Source organism: Grammomys surdaster, unplaced genomic scaffold, assembly GCF_004785775.1.
Source record: "Grammomys surdaster isolate TR1022 unplaced genomic scaffold, NIH_TR_1.0 225, whole genome shotgun sequence".
Taxonomy (NCBI): Eukaryota; Metazoa; Chordata; class Mammalia; order Rodentia; family Muridae; genus Grammomys; species Grammomys surdaster.
This window is the reverse complement of record NW_021604670.1, coordinates 7,945,201-7,963,308: the sequence shown is the minus strand read 5'-3', so window position 1 is coordinate 7,963,308 and position 18,108 is coordinate 7,945,201. Positions and strand designations below refer to the sequence as shown.

The window sequence follows — 18,108 nt, the reverse complement described above, 5'->3', positions numbered from 1 at the left end:
TCTTTCTTTCTTTCTTTCTTTCTTTCTTTCTTTCTTTAGCTAATAGGTTCTGAGAAGCCACATTACGTATGCATTTTTGAATTCCCAGGCCTAGCATATGTAGACATGTAGGGGTGTTATACTGACCTAGGCAAAGCTCCAGTGATTGACACTGTGGCCTGTGATGCTAAAACAGATTTCTGCCCATTAAAGCCTACGTGGGAGATGCTTACTTCAGTGTATCATGCTGGGCTGGGGAAACCAAAACACTTGACTCTCACTAAACTTTGTACATGCCCTAAAGGCCAGCTGTTAAAGTTTGGTCTCCAGCATGAGACTCTTGGGAGGTGATGGAACCTTTGGGAGGTAAGGTGGAAGGAAGCTAGGTTAGTGGCCATGATCTTGAATTGGATTTTGGGACCCTGGCCCCTTTCTGTTGTTTTCTTTGCTACCTGCCCACAACGAGGCTCACAGGCCTTCTCTGCCATGTGCTCCCACTGTGACACACTGGTTACCCAAAGGCCAATGTGATAGGGACAAGAGACCACAGGTTGACACCTCTGAAGCCATGAATGAAAATAAATATCTCTGGCTTTAAGGTGATAGAGCTTAGCTATTTGTCATGGGTCACGAAGCCAAACGGCCCACAGTCACCCTTACACACATGTACAACTCATTTTGGTAAAGTCGAGGCGGGTAGTACTTCTGATACTTGTAAAACTCTTTGGGGAATGACACTTCCCACACCTCTTGATCTGTCAGCTCTGTTGTCAGTGAAGAAATGTAAGGAGAGAATGGGCTACAAGTGTGTGTGACTTGATTCAGAAAAACGATCATCTCTGCCTTATTTGAGTAAAGAGCTGGGGATTTTTTTTTTTTATAATTTCTAGCAGTAAAGAGCTAGTTAGATCGTGAGTAAGCCAGTGTAATGCTATGCGGCTATTTAAAACCACAAGCTTAGAGATCCGGGCTACAGAACAGCTGGAAGAATGTTTGCCTAGCATGCAAGATGCCCTAGCTTTATCCACTTTGCCTAAGACAGACATGGTGCTGTAAACCCAACACCTGGGATGTCAAGCCAGAAGAACCAGGAGTTCAAGGTAATTTTCTGTGACATAGGCTGCCTGGGCTGCCTGTGACCATGACTCACCAAACCAATCAAATCAAACCACAAACTCTGCAAGTCGTACAGTAATAATAGGAAAATACTCATGGTGTAATTTTAATTTAGTCTTTCTTTTTTCCTTCTTCTTTCTTTCTTCTTTTTCCTTTTTATTTTTATTTTTGAGACAGAGTCTCCTATAGCCCAGGCTGGCTTTGAATGTGCTATTAGGCTGACTCCTGATCCTCCTCCTTCCACCCTTCACATGATTTACTGAAGTACTGGGATTCTAAATAGAGCCTTGTATACAACTTTAATTAGAAAACAAAGGGCCCCCTTCAAATACTGGAAGTCAGGCTTCTATCCCCGCCTTCGCAAGTTTAGAATTGCCACAGCCCTTCTATACTTAGAGAAGGGAGGAGATGTCAGGGGCAGCCCTGCTTATATACTGTAGGCCTAAAATCAGCCATAGGCCTAAAATCAGCAATAGGCCTGTCATACATGTATACTAACACCAAGTCTTGGGTCTCAGTGGAAAAACATTGAAACAGATGGCTATAAGCTAATGTCAAAAGGCAGCTTTTGTGGAAATTTACAAGCCTGAGTAGTCATAGACCTTGTAAATAGGTAGCCTTGGCAGACAATACCAACTTAGATAAGGACAAGCGAGTCATAGGCAGAGTCATAGTGAATTGTCCCCTGAACCTTCACCCAGCTAATACCCGGTTCTGAAGATATCTGTATTCCTCCTGAACACCCACACTCCAGTGTCATTCCCTTCCCCACATCCTGCCTTTTTGTGTTTATAACCCCTTTGTGAGTTAATTACGATTTGAGAAAAAAACAACAAAACAAACAAACAAACAAAAAAAGAAAACGAAGGGCACACATCAAACTATCAAGGTAATTTCAATCATGTGAAATATACATATTTTAAGCATGTGTGGCAGGTCACCATTCATTTCTGTATGTGTCTTCGAAAACCCTTACTACTACTTATGTGTGCAAAAGGAAATGCAGACAAAACTGTGGAGAAACTTTACACTCATTATATTGTTAACAATTATATTGGTGTGATGCTAATAAAAACATAAAATTGAACACATTTTTTAAAAAATAAATATATAACTATATCAGTACCCATTAAAAATATTTTTTGCCTGCTAAGTTGCTTTAAGGGATTTATTGTAATGAAATAACACTTATAATAGCATAAAGCAAAAGAAAGAGAAGATCTGCTAAGACACTGGGTAGACTGCGCAAGAGGAGACACACATGAAGTCAGAATGTCAGCTCCAAGGGCTATGAAAACATGGAGCAGCACGGTGCTGGCGGTCTGCCAGGCCTGTGTGGCTTTAAGTTGGAAAAGATAAGTGCCCCCCACGAGAACAAAACTGGATATTCCCCCAAAATTATTAAGTATTTGCAGGAGAAGATAAAAATGGAGATCTTCAGGTAGCAGGACTGGGGGGGAGTCTGAGGAACTTTCCTTTGTTATTGTTTATATATGGTTTGGTAACAAAGAACAAAGAGCATGTTGTAATTTGTTACAATATGTACCTTTGGAAAACGTGACAAGCGTGCTCATCTGAATGCTTATAATTCTTAGCTCTTAGTAGGCTCTTTTTCTTTCTTTCTATAGAACATTCTCCCTCCTCCTTCCTCTCTGGACCCTTTCAGGTGAGTGAAAATTTGTGAGCGGCAGAGCTGACAAACACAGTTCATCCCAGAGCAGCTTCTGTGAAAACACTCATCTATCTGTTCATGGGATAAGCACGTGTGAGTTGCCATGCATTGGACAATGGACGAGGCTTTGGTGAGTTTATTAGGGGGATGCCTGAAAGGCTCACAGACTGGCAGGAAGAAATAATCATAGCGAGAAGAGAATATGCAGAATCTCTAAGAGCAGAGCCCTGGGCATTTTGACAGACGCTGGGGAGACAAGTCAGTTTCCTGTAGACAGATGAGGCTTTTTAGTGGGCAGGCAGCAGAGACACAAGGCCCCAGGAGAGGGCTCCTTGGTCACTGACAGAAGATTCAGATACTGGAAAGTCACAGTTGGATTTTACTCTGAGATAGGGTACTTGTCCTCTGAGATCCTAGCTTAATCCTGGCTACCCCGTTTAGCAGCGACACTAGCTCTGTGCTTTCCAGCTTCATGCAGAAATGGGGTTGATCATATGTAATCCAGATGATGGTTGTGTGTTTTAAGTTTCTGTCAGTATTATATGAACAGTGACAAATGCTTGTGTGTTTTAAGTTGCTGTCAGCACTATATGAACAGTGACAGATGCATGTATAACGGCTTAACTGAAAGGAAAAAGAACAACCTTCAAGATGTTCAATGAGAAAGCGGCCACATTTTAGTGAACTTCAGGGTCAAGAGCCCCATTATCCTGGGAGCATAGAGACTCTGTGACTTAGCTTCTCAGGAGTTGACATGCAGGGTCATTTGTCAACTACTTTTGACAAGTTATATGAATGGAAGAGATAACAGTCCCTGCCAATCTGACTCACTACAGATTATTCCTACTGAGAACTCCAGTTTGTTCAGCTCAGAGAAAATGTCTCAACTTCTGCCTTTCACAAAACCTAGGTTGCCAGTAGTTTCCAGGAAAGGAGAAAGGATGTCAACTCTAGGCCCAGGTGTGTCCCAAGCTGCCCTTGAATCCAGTCTTACCTGGTCAGGATAATAATTAGGGGGTGGAAAAATTACCATGAAACTACCAGAGGCACCCCAGTCCTACCTGGACAGTGCATATTCATACTGTGTGCTGAAGGCAGTTGTTTAAGTGAAAATCTTACTTTCTAGATCATTCTATATGTAAGTATTTGCTTTTGCTGGTTATAAAAAGCCAGCTGGCTAAATGGAATGGTGCTCCCAGGTTTAAGTTTAGTTGGCACTTGGGAAGTTTTGGGTCAGAGAGCCAGCTCATGTTTCTACAGTTTCTAGGAAGACAAAGACAGAGATGGAACTGGTGTACATGCTTATAGAACACTTTACTCACCCCACGGTGATGTCAAAGATGTTGCTTCCAACAGAGCTGGACACAGCCATGTCCCCCAGGCCCTTTCGGGCCACTATGACACTGGTGATAAGATCAGGGATAGAGGTCCCAGCAGCCAAGATGGTCAGACCCATGATCTCTTCACTAATGCCGATTGTCTCTCCAACCTGAATGTGAGAGCAGGGACAAGGGTGAGGGTTGGAAGTCACAGACCCCAGCATCACTCTGTGACTCCTGTTAAATGAGCCCCACTTCTGTTTTGAGATTAGTGCTGACACAATAAAAATAAAGAAGCTGTAATCACTGATAAAGGACTTTATACTGCTTTAACATCCATTCCCAGGAAGTCAGCCATGTGCATATGAAACAGACTATCTCAAATAATAAAGAGCCATAGAGACTCTGAGTTAAGCCACCATACTATGTCTTCACAGAAGAAGGGAAGCTGCAAGATTCATTTAAAGAAGCCAATAGACTTTGAACCTAAGGTCAGCACCCAACAATAGCATCAAGTCTTAGGGCCCTTTAATCTCCTATTGAGTGTTAAGATAGTGTTTCAACTTTTTCTTAGTACCTCCCATTATTTCTATCACTCTTAAACACCTATAACCTGTATTGTTTTCACAGGGAATCTGGCAGTGGGTGTACTCAGGCTTGGAAATATGAACCGACATCAAGGAGTCAGAGGGCCTCAGTCCCAAAACTGTCTTAAGGCAATTGATAACTATTCCTCGTTCAGTGTATTGATTCTTGCATTACTAGCCATCAAGTGGGGATTATAATACTTTTCAAGGAGGTTATGGCCTAAATGATAGTTTGGAAATACTGGATCATTATTGAAAAATGAGAAGGTACAGTATTCTATTTCATTAAATTGTTTATTTAAGACTTCTAGCTGTGTTCAGCTAGAAGCTCCATCCATCCATCCATCCATCCATCCATCCATCCATCCATCCATCCATCCATCCAGGGGATCAAACTCAGGGCACTGTGCATGCTAGGGAAGCAGTCTACCATTAAACCACACACTCAGCCATGGATTCTTTGAGATAGCATCCCACGATGTAGCCTAGGCTAGCTTTGAACTCAGGATTCTCCTGCTTCTGTCTGCCTCCTGAGTCGTGGGACAGTGACTGTAAGCCACCACACATTATTTGCTTTGTTTCCTCGAACCCCTTGTTTTGTGGGGACTTAAAAAAAACATTGTAGATTTTCTGGCGATGATGAATTATTGGTCTCAAAAATTTTAGACCATGTTTTCCAATAGTCTACTTTATGACATCCACAGCACTTCTGAAACATTTAGTGGGAAAAAATAACATATAGGAATAAATGGTTTTAGGGAGTATAATACTTATTTCTAAGTCTTTTTTGATTTATAAGTACATAATATCTTGGTTCCTGGTAACATAAGGTTTTTATTTTGACAATCTGCTGAAAGTCCATTGAGCTGACTTAGGCCCCTAAGCATACAGATTCACTGCCCTTCCCCCATTAGAAGGTAAGTTCCATGGCAGGTAAAGACGCTTGTCACCAAGCCTGTAACCTGAGTTAGATGTCCAAGACCCACACAGTGAAAGAAGAGAAGCAAGTCAGTAATTCTACCCGTCCTTCCCCATATACACTAATACATGCTAATAAAAACTTAAAAAAAAAGGAAAGAAGTAATCTACATGCAAGCAACATCCTTACTGAGGATAATACTGTGCTAGAATATTAGGTTATACAAATTTCTATTTGAGTTGCTGACTTGACCTTCTGAGAAAGTAGTTAAATGAGGGGCTCATGAGATTTGCTCAGTGAGCAAAGGTGTGTGTTTCTAAGCCAGGATACCTGATCCCCAGAGCCTACGTGGTGGCAGGAGAGAAGTGGCTCTCTACATTGTCCCCTGACACCCACACGTGTGCTGTGGCATGTGTGTGCTCCTCTCTGACTAAATACTTAAAACAAAAGTTAAATAAATTCTACCTAGCTTGGGATCAGGGCAGAACTTCTAGCCACTTCTGATGTAGTCCTACACAGACTTGTACTGCATTGTACTATATATTTGTGTGATGTGCTGTTCTCAGGCAATTAATGATAAACTCTGAAGATGCCCTCTCCTGCAGCATCAAATATTCTTCTAAGATTTCACTCTTTACGCAACAGCAAACAAGCACATCCTTCAGAGAAGTGTGGGAATGTGCCTTCATCCTTAACAAATAATAAAATTATATACACACCAAAGAACTGTTTTAAAATAAATTTCTTTATGATTTTACCACCAGCAAATGTTTGACTTGTGTATTTGTTTTATAGGATGATATATCTGGGGTTTTGTAAAAATATTTCTTGGGGAATAAGAGCTTTAAGAAGAAACAGGTTAAGAAGCTGTCTGCTGTAGGCTCTAGGGGCCTGATAGCTGCATGAAGGATCCACTCACACTGGTGATTTCCCCGGGAAATAGGCGTGCCCAGTTTGCACAAAATGGTCTCTTTCACCTTGATTAAATGATTAAATTAACCCTAAGTAAGTTGTAATTGGTTTAACACATTCTTAATGATTTAAGTTCTTAGAGGGAATGCTTCTGCAGTGACCATTTTTGTTTGGAGTTTGAATGCTAGACTGCAGAGAAGCATGGTGGTCTGATCGAGAACACAGGTGCGCCTCCTAGAGCCCAGGATACCTTTCAAGTCTCAGATGAGGCTAGTCTCAATTTCCCAATTCTCCTGCTTTTATCTTTCAAGTGCTAGGACTCCAAACATGTGCTACCATGCCTGGCTGCCAGGGTATTTTTCTTATTAGATTTAAACTCAATTCCTTTATCTGCAGATTGCAGATGATGATTGTTTCCTCTCGAATCCATGTACAGGATTAAAAACAAGAGTAAAAAGACAAAGAGACATGAACTGCCCAGCATGGAACACATTCTCATGAAGTAATGGCCCCTACTCTCATCTTTGAGAATGGGAGATTCATGTTTTCAAGAAGTAATTCTGCCATGATATTTTGGGATCAGCATTATGACTGGTACTGAGTTAAAATAACAAGAATGGTATACATCATTATGTTTCTCTCTCTCTCTCTCTCTCTCTCTCTCTCTCTCTCTCTCTCTCTCAACTGAAGCTCAAGGAAGAGCATTTGCCTTTGGGACCTTTCTTAATAACTAACCATTGTTAAAAGGCTGGTGAGGGAGCTGGCAAGATAGCTCAGTGGTAAAGAATACTAGCTGTTCTTCTATAGGTTCTAAATTCAATTCTCAGAAACCACATGGTGGCTCACAACTATCTGTAAAGCGATCTGATGTCCTCTTCTGGCAGGTACATTTAAATAATCAATATATAAGTTCATGAAAAAGGCTGGTAATGGTTGAAGAGGTAGCTCAGTGGGCAAGAACAATTACTGTACAAGTATGAGCACCTGGGTTCAGACTCAAGTTATCCGTGTGAAAAGGCCTGTAACCCCAGCATGGGGGTTGGGGTGGAGACAGAAAGAACACTGAAGTTTGTGCTACCTACCAGGCTAGCTGAAAAATGGCAAGTTATAGGTTTAGTGGAGAGACACTGTCTCCAGGTATATAAGGTAGGGAATGATAAAGGACAACGCAGAAGACTTCCTATCACTACTACATGGACTTGCACATGTGTGCATACACATGCATATAGTACACACACACACACACACACACACATATGGAGAGAGACAGAGGGAGAGAGGGAAGTAAGGAGGAAGAGAGGGAGGGAGGGAGGGAGGGAAAGAGAGAGAGAGAGAGAGAGAGAGAGAGAGAGAGAGAGAGAGAGAGAGCGCAAGCTGGAGACAGCTATGCTGAGTTGCTTGCCCAAGACAAAATAAAAACACTGAGGTAGACTTTCTTCAGCCAGGACTTAGGTGAGAGCAAGCTGCAGCCAGGCTTGCCTTCCTCTATAAAGCTGTCTAACAATAGCAATGCTGATTTGATTTCTGACCACAAAGATAAGCCTGAAGAATAAGAAAATCCTTTCCTGAAATATGCCTTGTCTGTACTACACTCAATATTGTAACTGTTTCAAAAGGCAAACACACTGATTAACCTCTTGACAACCAAGACTAGAGACAAACCAGGCAGGCAGGTGTCGTGCAGTCCTACCTGGTGTGCCCACCACACCATCAGGTACGAGAAAACTGCGATCCAAGTGATAGAGCCGAAGAATGTGATAGGGAAGAACTTCCTGGAAGCCTGCAAGACAAGCAGAGCGGAGCGCGTCAGTGTTGCCTCTGTGGCAGCTTTGAGCTGTGGTGGACTCACAGCCCAAAGCCAAAGCCATCTTTGCTACTGCCCTGACTCCTCCCATATTCCTACCTCTTGGCAGGATTACCAATCAAAGGATGCTACTTTCCCCTAATCAAACTGGGAGAGGAAAAATTCATTCTAGGAAATTAAAATCTGTGGAAGCTAAATGGTTGTAGAACTCAGAAAGAATTCTTTCTCTCTTCCTTCTTCCTCCACCTCTTCCCACTTCTCTGTCTGAGACAAGGTTTCATACCCTAGGATAGCCTAGATAGTCCAGAATTCACTATGTTAGCTCAGGTTGGCCTCAAATCCTAATTTTCTGCCTCAGCGTTTAAAGTGTTTTGACATGTGTCACTGTGGTAGGCTCTGGAAGTCACTTGAGAGAATGTCAGTTCATGCCTGTAGCTAGATGCCTAACACACTCACTCTCCTCCTGCCCCTTAGAAGGTCCGGGTTCAGTCATTTCTTCAAGTTAAACGTCTTGCATCCCCCTCCCCTTTATCTTCCCCCTTTTCTAGTTTGCTTCCAAGATCTCCAGAATCAGGCTATCAGAATCAGCTGCTGTCAAACTGTGTGTCACAATGATCTACATGCCAAACCCCTTATGTGGCTGATTATATGGAACAAAAATGTGAAGGATTAGGAAGGCTGAAAATAAATTATTTCTTCTTAGGGTCCTATGAATTATCAGGAAAGCCACTGCCACAGACGGGTGGTGATGGCTAGTCTCTAGGACACTAGCCTCACACATGAGTTGGAGTGGACAGAGGTGGAGCTGCCCAATCAGAGCAATCTCCAAGCGGGAGAGGCAGGCCAGACCCATTCTTGGGAATATGTTTTCTCCTGTGTGCTACTCTGATCTATATTACAAGTTCCAGTCTTGTGACACTGGACTTTGTGCCATCTTGGGCTTGTACAGTGTGAGAAGACCCAGAGTTCCCTCAGAACATCAGACAAAAGTCATGCACTCAGAAATGTAGTCTTTCAAGACCAACAGGATAGCCTAGTGGGTAAAGGTGCCTGCTGCCAAGACAGACAATCTGTGTTCTCTCCTTAGAATCCATGTAGTGAAAGGAGAGGACCAACTCCTGCCAGTTGTTTTTGATCACATGGACTAAATAATGAACAAACAAATACATAATAAATGCAATATTTCTTACTTAATCCCATTCCTGGGAAATGGTGGTTTGTGCTGAACTAGTTTCTGATTCCCTTGATGGAAAACATGGGCCATACTTAGTTACAGAATGCTGTTTGAGAGCCCACCACCCCTCCTTACCAATGTTTTTGATTTCAAAGCTTTCTATGCTGAGAAAAACACACATTGTGCTTTAATACTGTCATCCAGCTCAGGGCAGTGGCCCCTGCAGTTCATGTAAATAGGGGAAGCCTCAGTTGTCCAAAGAGCTGGCTCAGGCCAGCCACAGAGAGTCCATTCTGCAGTGGAATTTGAAGATAAGTCAGAATGAAAAAATAAACTCGTGTGTGACAATCTTTTAAGCTTGAAGCACAGTGATAGGCTTATGGTTCCGGACAAAGCTTGTATTCTCTTCGTTAGTTTCAAGCTTTGAGTACATCATCTTTGTTATTATCATTCACACAGCCCTTAGTCTGTACAGGAATCTTTTTCTCTCTTCCAATGGCTGATGTTTTGCAGAGGAGTGTTCTCTGGGGCGACTGTAAGACCAAATGGGCATGCTCAGTTGGGAGAGGGCATCATGTTACATCAAGCAGCCCAAATATCACTCTTAAATGCCTCCCTATGCTCCTTCTCCTTCTTAGAAGAAAAGTATTTTGAATAAAGACTCTGGTGTCTCCTAGAGCCCTGAGCCCTTCAGCGGGTGATGGGGAAACACTTCTTCTTCTTTTTTTTTTCTTGTCCGAAGTGGAACTTACACCTTCGATTCCCAAAGCAGATTTCTTGTAGGCTGGGAACTGGATCCCTGAGATAAGATTTCCACACCAGGCAAGACACCAAGCTTGCCCAGGCAGGGCACTGAGCTAACTGGACGTCCCAGCCTTTTCCTTCTGATTGCTGGTTACTGTTTGTGGATGCAGGTTTCAGTCTCTCAGGGTCATGCTCTGTCATAGGCAGAGAGGGTAATGATTGCCATATAAGGCGACCCCTGACTCTAGTAGCAACTACATCAGGATTCTGCATGTGTCATGAGAAGCACAGAGAGCTATTATCTACTTTATGCTGAGACATCCATACCTCTTGCCCGGAGCATCCTCACAGGCTGTTCTATTTCCAGCTTTGTGTATTTACTAAATGTATACTTTTCTTTATTTTTCATTTAATACATTTTAAAATGTTCCCTTTGCATGTCTGTTCATTGGGGTGACATCATCAGTTGGAGTCAAAATACTAAGATTCCCTTATAACACTGAGCTGTAGAACATTCCGAGTCAAATGGACAAAGCCAGAGGTGAGACTAGGGATGCAAAGGAACCAAGTGGAAGCCAATCCATTAGTGAATACCTGCCCAATTCAATATTTGATACTTAAGATCCTTAATCAGGATACAAATGAATAATTAATAGGTATCAAAAAGCACCAAATGTTGAATTAGAGGCTTATTCAAAAAACAAACATTCTTAGGAGCAGCAGGTAAAGATTTGGTACCTACTTTGTATACAGATCTTCAACTAGAGATGAAATTCAGGTCAGCTGACTACATAATATGTGTGCCTAACACTTCCTGAAAAAAAAAAAAAGAGGGCCAAAACTGCTCAAAATACACACAGCCACAGGCAGTGCAAGCATCGCCATCATTATGACGCCAGGATCTATCCCCAATGTCAGAAAATTTAAAAATACATCCAGGAAACAGAGGCCAGTGCTCCAGCTGTTTGGCCATCTGCCTCCCCAGCCTCCCATTTTGTTCTTGCTTCAGAAGTTGCAAGCCTTCATGCACCAGCAGTTTGGCTAATTGTTTCTCTGTCAAACTGCCTTGCCATGGCCAGTCTCACAACCCAGGAAATCACTTCTCTCATTTTGGTCTGGACCATTCTCCTCATTTGGACTCCATGGTTTCATTCTGGATACCACTGCCCTGGAGCATCTGTACAGGTATTAGGTTGCCAGTCCCATTGGAACAGAGAAAATAGTCCTAAAAGCCAAGGTCTAACACATTAGGTTATAGTCAGTAATGGTGGCTCATTTTGACATCTGTTAGGATAGGCTTCATACCAATTAGCAAATGAGCAAATTGTGTCCATGTGCTGTCCATTTTGTTTCCAATGTAATGGTTAGGTACCTAATTGACAGCTAATGTTCCCATTAGGCGCTTTTAGTAGAGCAGCATGATATTGGTTTGAAAAATGTCACTGGACAATAGCTGGCTGAGCAAACAGGCCATGTCCTTGCTGTTCTAAATTTAATAGTCACTGAGCATCTGCTTTGTGCAATGTCCTGAAGAATATACTTTGGGTGGAGAGGGTGGGGGTGTTGCTATGTAGCCCAGGGTGTTTTCAAACTTATAACTGTCTTGCTTTGGTCTTCTGAGTAGTGGTGGTCATAGGAACTTACCATTAAGCCTGGATTGAAGTATATGCATTCATGTATTTATTTATCTGTTCATTCCAATGTTGTGTGTGTGTGTGTGTGTGTGTGTGTGTGTGTGTGTATGTGAAGGTATGGGAACAACTTGTAGGAGTCTGTTACCTTTTCTTACCATGTGGGTCCTGGGAATCAAGTTTAGGCCAAAAGGCTTGGTAGTAATTGCCTTCATCTGCTGAGCCATCTTGCTGGCTCAGGAAGCATACATTTAAGAAGTTTCCCACAACGATCCTACTAAGGTGAAAACATGGCCACTGGGTTAAGATAAAATCTCTGCTCCCAAGTGAGCAGGGATTTTTTTCACTTAGAAAAAACTGTCTCACCTCTTTAAGTTTTGGTTTCTTCATTTGTAAAATGCGAGGAAAGGGTAGTGCAAATCTAGATGTTCTGAAGAGTCATGTATACACACACAAAAACTAAGCAATGCACCCAAGGACATAAAAAGTGCCCAGATAATAATTACAGTTGTTTCTGTATACTATTGCCTTCATTGCAGTTTTTGAGAAACAAGGAGGCTGATCCCAGGGAGGTACAGTGGCTGGGGACTCCTGGTAAGATGGATGGAGTCTTGGCTTTCCTCTTAGTAGCTGACTGTGACTGAACAAACCACTAACCCCCTCTGGGTCTCAATCATTTCGTTCTTGCTACATCACATCATATCTGGCTCCTGCTAGATAATCGATAAAAACTTGGCGAATGACTAGATGATTGAATCTGCAAACTCTGGCTGGGCGCTCAGCCTCATTCCCAGCTCGAATGGATCATGGTTTCCTGTCTCAAGAGCTATGCTCCGCCTTTGCATGAACATCCATCTCAGGCCACGGGAGAAAATAACATTGGGTGTTTTATTGTTTATTGTTTTCAGTTTCTTTCAAAGGTATGTTTCTCATCAAGCATTACACTTTACCCTCTTCCCTTTTCAAACAAAGTTGTTAATTTAAGAAGACTGCCATTGTAAGGCTCCGACTTAGTGTCTGAGCTGAAAGTATGCAATATTCAAGAAACAAAGGCATAAAATTTGCATAGAATTGACGTGGGAATAAAAACAAGTGGGGGCAGTATTTATTCTGAAATTAGAGCTATACAATCATGCTTTCTCTGTAATTATTGGTAAACTTTGGGATTTTCATCTCCATGAGGAATTTAAAAAACCTACTGAAGAAACAGAGATGGTAGGGCCTAAAGAGGAGCAAATATTTGTTAATTTTCACATTCTTTTCCTTCTCCCTTGATATTACATCCTGTGGCCTTTGTGGACATACATAATGTCTGTGGCAGGACTAAAACAAAGACACACCCCAACCCCCCGGGCACCAGAACATTACTCTGTGTGGTGGTTTGAATATGCTTGGCCCAGGGAGTGGCACTATCAGGAGGTATGGCCTTGTTGGAGTAGGTATGGCCTTGTTGGAAGAAGTGTGTCACTGTGGGGGTGGACTTTGAGGCCCTACTCCCAGCTGCCTGGAAGACAGTCACCTTCTGGCTGACTTTGGATTAAGATGTAGAACTCTCAGCTTCTCCAGTGCCATGTCTGCCTGCATGCTGCCATGCTTCCTGCAATGATGTTAATGGATTCAACCTCTGAAAGCATAAGCAAGCCCCAATTAGATGTCCTTTATAAGAGTTGCCTTGGTCATGGTGTCTTTTCTTAGCAATGGAGACCCAAGCTAAGACACTCTGCCTTTCCCATTAATAGGTGATCTCTACTCTAAGGTCTGGGCTGGCTTTATACCAGCTTCAATCAACAGAATGTGCTGGCAGAGAGTCAAATTCCAACCTAGATCTCAGGAGAGTTTTTGGAGTTTTCATTTTTATAGCTCTTGGTTCTTTTCTATACTGTGACTAAGCCCAGACCAGACTAGTTAGAGTCTTTGTTGAACATGAGCTATTTCAGCTGAGAGGCTCCTATGACAACCTGCTCCCAGGAGAACGGTCCAACTGAGCCTAGTGGAAGCTTCCTATCTTCAGAATCATGGGCTGAAATGCTCTTGTTTTAAGCTGAGTTTGAGATGGTGTGTTACAGACCAAAGAGAAAACTGACATAAGAAACAATCTAATAAAACTCCCCTGTAATAAATAGGACCAGAAAACATCTTAACAGTTCGTTTATCTACGGACAAGGTTTATTTCATTTGGCCTCTTGTATGTGCAGGGAGGTCCACATAGTTTGTCTTCCAACCAGTATGCTCTCAGAGTAAGCTGAGACTATCGTGGGCAAGCTGGGGTATACAGTCGTCTTCAATCTGCAATAGTGTAATGAGGCTGATCTCTTGATTTTTGCTTTTCTCTATCGCAGAATGTCAAGGCTGGTAGGGAATCTAGACATCTTAGAAACCTTTATTAATGGTTGACAAAAATGGGGTCCAGAAAAATGCATTTCCCAAGGTTGCTCCTATAAGACAGGAGAGGAGGAACAAACTGTCAGTGTCAGGGCAGTGGAGTGAGCATGACCCAGAGCGGGAGTCCAAGGCTCGAGTTGCTGTTTACTGTTGCTATGAAATCTTGCTTTGAGTCCTATGTAAGTGTTTTCTACCTGTGGTCATTATTGCTATGATGAGACACTCTGACTAAAAGTAACTTGGGGAGAAAAGGGTTTATTTGGCTTATACTTCCACATTACTGTTGATTATTAAAGGAAGCCAGAACAGAAACTCGAACAGGGCAGGAACATGCAGAGACCATGGAGGGTGCTGCTTACTGGCTTGCTCACCATGGCTTGCTCAGCCTGCTTTTTCATAGAATTCAGGACCACCAGCCCAGGGATGGAAGCACCCAAATGGACTGGACCTCCCTCCATCAATCACTAATTAAGAAAATGCCCTACAGGTTTTCCGATAGCTCCTTTTGTGAAAGCATCTTCTCATCTGAGGTTCCCTCCTCTCACACAGCTTTAGCTTGTATCAAGTTGACATAAAACTATCCAGCACAGCGAACATACCTTGGTTTAGTTATTAAACTATGAATTTTGTGTTATTATACTCTTTAAGGGCCTATGTGGTCCTTAGTGATGAATATTTGCTGAGGAAATCTGAACATAACTAAATGTTCCCTTGGTAGTCTCATTTCTGCTTGGAACAGCATACCAAACCCAGAAAAAGACAGAAAAATGGTCCATTCCATATTGTGGCTCATGCTTGGGGAAGCAAGGAAGGCGATGGCTAATCTTCATTGTCCTGACAGGATTTGGAATCACATAGGAGAGATACCTATGGGTTTGTCTTTGAGGGCATGCCCAGCGAGGTGTAACTGAGAAGAGGAGGCTCACTCTGAGTGTAGGTGACAGCATCCTATGGGGACCCCAACCGGGTCAACAGAAGGAAATCAATGGGCACTAGTATTCACCACTCTCTGCTCCAGACTGAGTGTCACATGACCAGCTGCCACATGGGAATCAGCCATGCTTTCCAGACCTGATGGAATTTATCCTTTTAAAACCATAAGCTAAAATCTAGCCTTCTTCCCTTAGGCTGCTTCTGCCAGGTAGCTGGTCACAGCAGTTAGAAGAGAAACTAACAGAGAAAGCAAGCTCCATCCGCCCCTGAAGGTGGGCTGCAGAGTGAAGAATGAGTCAGCGGAGTTACCAAGAAGAGAGTCTCATGCAAGTCCATTTTCTCATTAGTCAGTCTTGTCACAATTGAGCTGTGAGATGTGACAGTTAATACTCACTGTGAACTCCACTAGACTGAGAATGACCTAAGAAGACTTGCGAGACACATCCCTGGGTAGGTCTTCAAAGGTGTTTCAGGGAGGATTAATAGAAGGGGGCAGATGTGCCACTGGGGTAGATGGAATAAAAGGGAGAGGAGAAGGCCACCAGAGCCCCAGCATTCCCTCTCTGCCTCTTGCCCACTTGAAGTGAAGAATAGCCCTGACACACATTTCTGCTCTCAAGATGCTCTGCCCAAGGGCACAGAGCAAAGCAGCAATTGGGTCTCATTAGCCAGGTAGCTTACTACTCTGGACCATATCACATTAAGGCTTCTGTAGAGAGTTAGAAAACTATACCTTGTCTTCTGGCTTTTCTTTGTGAGGTAAACAAAAACACTGGGTCAAACAGCCAGAAAGGTTGACATTTTAGTTACTTTTCTTCTCGTTACAAAAGAACTGACAGAAGCGACTTAGGGAAGAGTTTTTTTTTTGGCTCACAGTTAGAGGGTACAAAGGTAGTATAAGGCAGATAGTAACATTGTATCCAATCAGGAAGCAGGCAGAAATGAGTGTTGGGTACTCAGCAGCCATCTCCTTTTTGTTGAGTTTGGAGAACCCAGTCCATGGGATGGCACCACCCACATTTAGGGTGGGTCCTCCCTCCTCAGGTAACCTAAAGCCTCTCACAAATATGCCCAAAGGCTTGTGTCCAGTTAACCTAGATCCTGCCAAGTTGACAGTCAATATAAACCATCAGAGGGGATAATGAAGACATCTCAGATCTGTCAGTGTAGTGTGTCTTGGAGGAGGAGCATCAAACACATTAGATGCTTTGCTATGGTTTTCAGGAAGCCAGTCCTTCTCGAAGAACACACGCCCTGCAGTTGTAAGGTGAATTAAGAAACTCAAATATTGCTTCCAGGGAACTGCACCTGCTGCATGCAACCTTTCCCGGGGAAGCTATGTTGTGAGGAGTACTTCTGTGAGTCTTCTCCTAGTGTCTACTGCATTGTAAGACATGGCTCTCTTTCTACCTGGCTGGGTTATTAACAGTCCAGGCTAATGGCATAGGATTTTTCTTCTCACCCTGCCTCAGGCCAAATAAGGAAAGTAGGACCACCAGAAAGACTTAATTGTCTTGCATGTATTTTTTTGAAATGTTTGAAAATTTAAATTTTTTTTTTATTTTCACATTTCAACCTTCTGGTCTCAAGAAATCTGAGGGGAGGCCAATGCAGTGGCAGAGACCTGGGTATGCATCTCAGTTACATCCTCTGGAGGTGACCAGGTATGATTTGGTTGACTTACTTTTATAGCTCTTTTTCTTATACCAACTGAAGGGACTCTGGCCAGCTCGAGAATGGTGAACGTGGCTCTGGCAGGCCTTGACCTTCTCTCTCATTCCCTCTGCCTTCCAAAATCCACTAGATTATATTCCTAAAGCTGGTCCCCAAGGTCTATTCCCTTATTAGACTACTTCCTCCTCCTGAGGCTGACTACCAAGGTCCAACTATCAAAATACCGAAGTCCAGCAAGCAAAAGCCTCATGATTAACAGGCCCAATTAAAATTAAACACCTCATCCTAACACAGGATTTCCCCTTGTAACTTTATAAACTGCCATTTCCCTATGGGCCAGTCTGTTCCCTCTCTAGTCGGAGGCAGTCCTTTGCCCGTTCCCTTCGGGATAAATATCTCTTTAACTTCCTCCTTGGTCCCTTCCCAGTCTCCCTCTTTCTCTATTTCCTGTGCTTGTCTCTTATTCCCTGCCCTTTGTCCTTCTGGTGCAAATAAATCTCCTTTATCCTGATCTGAGAACTTGGTCTTAGGGGTTGAGCAGATTTTTTTCTTTCACTAATAATACATATATATCCTATTATAGATGTTTCCATAGATCCCACGATGTGATTCATTGAAAATATTGTTGCAGAATATGATGCATGATAGGTACATGCTTCTGTCATGTGTGTGTTGATACCTGTGCCCTGTTACTCCCATTACTGTCTCCACCTCCCGGGCAAACATTAATGGTTCAAGATCTGAGTTTACCAACCCTGGGAGGGAATGCCCCTTTGCTTAGCCTGCACTCAGATTACATTTTGCTAATGGTATGACATTCACAGCCTTTGACATCTGACAATATTAAATAATATTGGTTATAGTGATGGCAATAAAATTGTAGAAGGAATATCATATATGTAGGCATTTGTAATTCTTTAAATTATTTGCAGTTTTAAAATCCAATATAGAGCCAAAAGAAAATTCAAGGAAATACAGAGTTGCTTTGCTCCTTGGATCTTGAGTTGTACCCCTTAAGGGGAAATTGCTATGGTGGTTTCAAGTTCTTTGACATTTTTCTTATTAAGAGATTCATATGGCACGTGACACTGATATATATTCCAGGTCAACTATTTTTTTTATGATTTAATTTTTTTTGAAAATTGTGTATATATGTATGTGCCTATGTCTGGGTTTGTACACACCTGCCTGCAGGGTCCCTCAGAATCCAGAAGATGGCATCCCCAGAGCTGGAGTTACAAGTGGCTGTGAGCCACTTACTG

At 42.6% G+C, this 18,108-nt stretch overlaps 1 protein-coding gene across 4 annotated transcripts in view; it reads right to left on the bottom strand.

The window, feature by feature from the left end:
- Slc24a2 (solute carrier family 24 member 2) overlaps positions 1–18,108 on the bottom strand; it is a 229,467-nt gene that overhangs the window by 1,609 nt on the left and 209,750 nt on the right. For all 4 annotated transcript variants that reach the window (XM_028773374.1, XM_028773375.1, XM_028773376.1 and 1 more), the window contains 2 exons: positions 8,195–8,284; positions 4,090–4,256 (listed from right to left, as the gene is read on the bottom strand). In XM_028773374.1, the coding sequence (XP_028629207.1) occupies positions 4,090–4,256; positions 8,195–8,284 (257 nt within the window). The remainder of the gene's footprint in view (positions 1–4,089; positions 4,257–8,194; positions 8,285–18,108) is intronic.